Genomic DNA, 4,027 nt, shown 5'->3' on the forward strand with positions numbered 1-4,027 from the left:
AATGACAAGAATCAAAGCCGATGATTACCAGATATTACACATGTTTAATCGGGGTTAGTTCTGCATCTTAACCATGTATCTTCGGTGTGCTGAGGTACTAAGCTGCTTAGCGAGTAAAAAAAAAAAAGGTGGAAATTCAAACGGAATCTGGTGAAAGGTCACATACAGAACTTGCTGTGACTACTTCGTCGTTGTGAACACGACCAGTATAATTACTGTGTTCAATAAAGGAGCAAGTTTTGCTAACATGACCTCTTCACTAATTCCGGTGACGTGTCTATCTTGACTTGATATTTCTTTGAAGCGGGTAACATTCAATCTTTTCCGAAAGAAACATTTATTTGCGTTTAAATCAAATACATTTAATCTGCGGGTACAAAAAAATTATATACAGCGCACATGAATGCGATATTTACAAATACAGCTACATTTCACGTGTAGTTTAACTCCAACAAAAGAGCAACACATTTATAATTCGTAGGAACTATTAATGAGAAAACTCAGCGGAACACCGGAGTTTGCGATGGACAACTTCCGGTCCTGAGGCAGGTCAAAATGATCGCTCTGAGAGGGTTACAGCGGCTAAAGCCGGTTTTATCTCTACATGGAAACACAAGTAAGACTTTTTTATGTGTTCGTCTTATAGTTTATAAAGTCAGCATGAATTATTGATCATTTATTGATTTAATTGGACGTTGAATTCTGTGATGAGCCGCAGATAATGTGTTCAATGCTAACGCTAGCTTAATAAATCTGCTCCTGCAGGTTTAAGAACAACAACGACACATGTCGTCCAAAAGAAAGATGACCTGGTAGGTATTAATTTAATATGTATTCATTTAATATTTATTCATTTAATACGCATGTATTGATTTAATATGTATTTATTCAAATGTATTTGATATGTATTATTTTTTTACTTTTAATATGTATTCTTTTAATTATTTTATATATATATATATATATATATATATATATATATATATATATATATATATTTATATATATATATGTATATATGTGTGTGTGTATATATATATATATATATATATATATATATATATATATATATATATATATATATATATATATATGTATGTGTGTGTATATATATATATATATATATATATATATATATATATATATATATATATATATATATATATATATGTGTGTGTGTGTTAGACTACGAAATATCATGGGAATACTTAATTATTAATAATTGGGCATAAAATAAAACATAAAACCTTTAGTTTCTTTGACTTTTGGGGAAATTCGTTTTATTATTATTAGTTTTTATTTTTTTATTTTTTATATTCCACATCAGAAACAGTTTGTACAAACTTCTATTATAATCCTGAAATTTATCATCACTTTGGAAGCTCGTTCAGATGGAAAACCCGTTCAAAGAGCCGGAGAAAGTATGCCTCCTGTGCAACGTCACAGTGGACTTCAAAAACATTCAGGTGAGAGAAACACCTGGAGAACACGAACTATGAGCTCACTTTATCGAGAGAAACACCTGGAGAACACGTGCTGGGAAATAACTTAACACTTGTCTACGTCTAGTCACACCTGTTTACACCTTCACTCATGACGTCTGTTGAACTCGTCTCCTTCACAGCTGCTGTCTCAGTTCATCTCTCCTCACACCGGCAGGATCTACGGGCGACATATAACAGGTGAGCAGCAGCAGCAGCTCTCCACCTCTCAGGTGAGCGGCAGCTCGCCGTCTGCAGGTTTCAGACTCACAGCTGGTTTTGTTTTCAGGGTTATGTGGAAGGAAACAAAGGGAAGTGTCGAAGGCCATAAAGAAAGCTCACTCAGTCGGTATGTGGCACCCTGTCAAATAAGAAATACATCTATATTTAACTCAAATTTATACGAATAAAACTCCTTTTTAAATGTTTAAAAAGCTGGTCACACCTTTTCTATAAATGTGTGTTCGTACTCCTCTCCAGGTTTCATGTCCGTGACCCACAAGCACCCTCAGCTCATGAGGGACCCCAACGTCTGCGGAGTCAAACGTCTGGATTAGAACGTCTAAATTAGTGTCGCTGTTTATTAAAGATGTGGGAACGCTGTGTCGGAGGGTTCTTTCCTTTCATCACTTCATACTTTCATGTTGTCTATGAAAGGAGAAAAGAGCAAAACATTTCCTTCTGGACATAAAGAAAAGAAAACATTTGAGAAGATGGAAGTGATTTGAAGTGTTTATTTGCAGATGAAGTTTTTGGAAGATTAAACTGAATTTCATCAATTCAACATTGACTTGCAGATTGTATTCTTGAATACTAATGTGCGCATTTCCGTACCAACCTCCTCGACCCTGTGCGACCTTGGGAAGGGTCATGAGGGATTAGGGATGAAAACCACGAGGGAGGAGACGGAGAGGAGACCTAAGCTAATAACTTTTGAAGACAACCTCTGATTGACCTGCAAAGGGTTAGGGGTTAGGTTTTTGTGTGACTGACCCCCACTAAAGAGCCAAGAGCCTCACGTGCACTCTCGCCGCAGACCCCCCCCCCCTCTCGCACACTGTCTCGGTCACAGCTCAGCTTATCGACCCCACTGGGCTGAGAGTAAGTCATGTTTGCACATAATTAGAACATGTATATGCACACATTTGGATTGTATTCTTGTCTACGTAGTTCTGTGTGGAATTTGTGTTTGGTTCCGTGGGAAGAGAAGAACAAGAGAAGGCAGAGGATCTCAGGATGGAGTGTTGTTCTCCTTTAACGGCCTCAGCTTGAGAACCCAGGGTTTTTTGGAAACGCCTGTGGCTAAAAAGCAGGCAGGTTAGCTTCAATGCGCTCTGCTTCCTGCGGTGGACCCCCATCCCCTCAGCGCTCCTTCAAATCTCCCGCTCCTTTGGTGCCCAATCGTGTGATCCTTTCAACTCTCCTTCTGTCCTTCACGTTCCATCTTTGGGTCGTGGTCGATGACAGTGACCTTCATTGCGTCCCAGTCGTGGAGTACAATATGTTTTACCACTGGAACTGGCAAGTTTTTTTAAGTTAGTACAATTGTATTTATGCTGTGCAAACATGGTAGACAGTGCATTCCCTGTTTCCCCACACAGTGCAGAGTGCAAATGTTGCAGGAGATTAGATGGATGCAACTGTTGGAAAGTTTCCCTCATTCCTGGTTTAAAGGACTTCTCCTGTTTATTGAGTCTGGAACCGCTTCATTTCAGGGAAATACCGGCCTCTGGTGTCGGTGTTCTGCCCTTTTGGCTTTTTATTTTAGACAGCAGACAAACAAATAGCACATCTCTGACATTTCTCTAAATAGTTAAAACATTTTTACATTTTGTGGAGCGTGAAGACTTTTCTGTTGGCTTTTGCCTTTAATTGAATTGGATATTAATCAATTTGTGCGTCTCACTGCTGCGTTTTGATGCTTTTAATGGTTTTATGTGAAGCACCTGTATGGAAGCCCATTCCCGCCACAAAAAAGTCATAATTATGACCACAAAAAAAGTATGACAAAAAAAAAAAAAAATAGAGGAAGTCATAATTATGAAAACTAAAAAAAATCCTACTTATAACAAAAAAAAGAGGAAAAAGTGATAATTACGACAAAAAAAATAAATAGTGAGATTTAAAAAACTCATAATTTAGACTTTTTTTGGGTCGTAATTATGACTTTTCTTTTTTTTCTTTTTTGTAGTCATAATTATCCCTCTTTTCTCCTCGATCATCAACACTCGTTCCTGTTCCTGCTCGCGCGCGCAGCTCGCGCTGCAAACATCCAGCCTCCAACGAGCGGCTTCATCTCGCGGAGCCTCGCGGTGCCGGGACGGCGCAGGGCGCGCGCATCCCGGAGAGATGCTCCTGCGCGCGCCCCCTCCCCCGTGCGGGGACGCGCAGCCTCCATGTGATCTCTTCCTCTCTCGCCCTCTCGCTGCCACGGGCTCTGACGTCAGCTCCTGCTCGGTTGCTGTGGCAACAAATTTCTCTCTCTCTCTCTCTCTCTCTCTCTCTCTCTCTCTCTCTCTCTCTCTCTCTCTCTCTCTCTCTCTCTC

At 39.5% G+C, this 4,027-nt stretch overlaps 1 protein-coding gene across 1 annotated transcript; it reads left to right on the plus strand.

Moving 5' to 3' along the window:
• Window positions 1–463: 463 nt before the first annotated feature.
• Window positions 464–2,265, plus strand: mrps18c (mitochondrial ribosomal protein S18C). The gene is made up of 6 exons (XM_068574555.1): window positions 464–616; window positions 766–812; window positions 1,383–1,466; window positions 1,625–1,682; window positions 1,771–1,830; window positions 1,962–2,265. Exons 1-6 carry the CDS (start codon window positions 556–558, stop codon window positions 2,036–2,038), a joined length of 387 nt encoding a protein of 128 aa, XP_068430656.1. The 5' UTR covers window positions 464–555; the 3' UTR covers window positions 2,039–2,265.
• The last annotated feature ends 1,762 nt before the right edge of the window (window positions 2,266–4,027 follow it).

The sequence above is a fragment of the Clinocottus analis genome, unplaced genomic scaffold (genome assembly GCF_023055335.1).
Source record: "Clinocottus analis isolate CAN_PGR_092001 unplaced genomic scaffold, fCliAna1.0.p SCAF_13, whole genome shotgun sequence".
NCBI lineage: Eukaryota > Metazoa > Chordata > Actinopteri > Perciformes > Cottidae > Clinocottus > Clinocottus analis.

Bases quoted from the DNA above. Each gene is read 5' to 3' on its own strand.
- mrps18c (XM_068574555.1), top strand. From the start codon at position 556: ATGATCGCTCTGAGAGGGTTACAGCGGCTAAAGCCGGTTTTATCTCTA. The intron at 1,683-1,770 runs GTGAGCAGCAGC...TTTTGTTTTCAG, and splicing joins CTACGGGCGACATATAACAG to GGTTATGTGGAAGGAAACAA. The intron at 1,831-1,961 runs GTATGTGGCACC...ACTCCTCTCCAG, and splicing joins AAAGAAAGCTCACTCAGTCG to GTTTCATGTCCGTGACCCAC.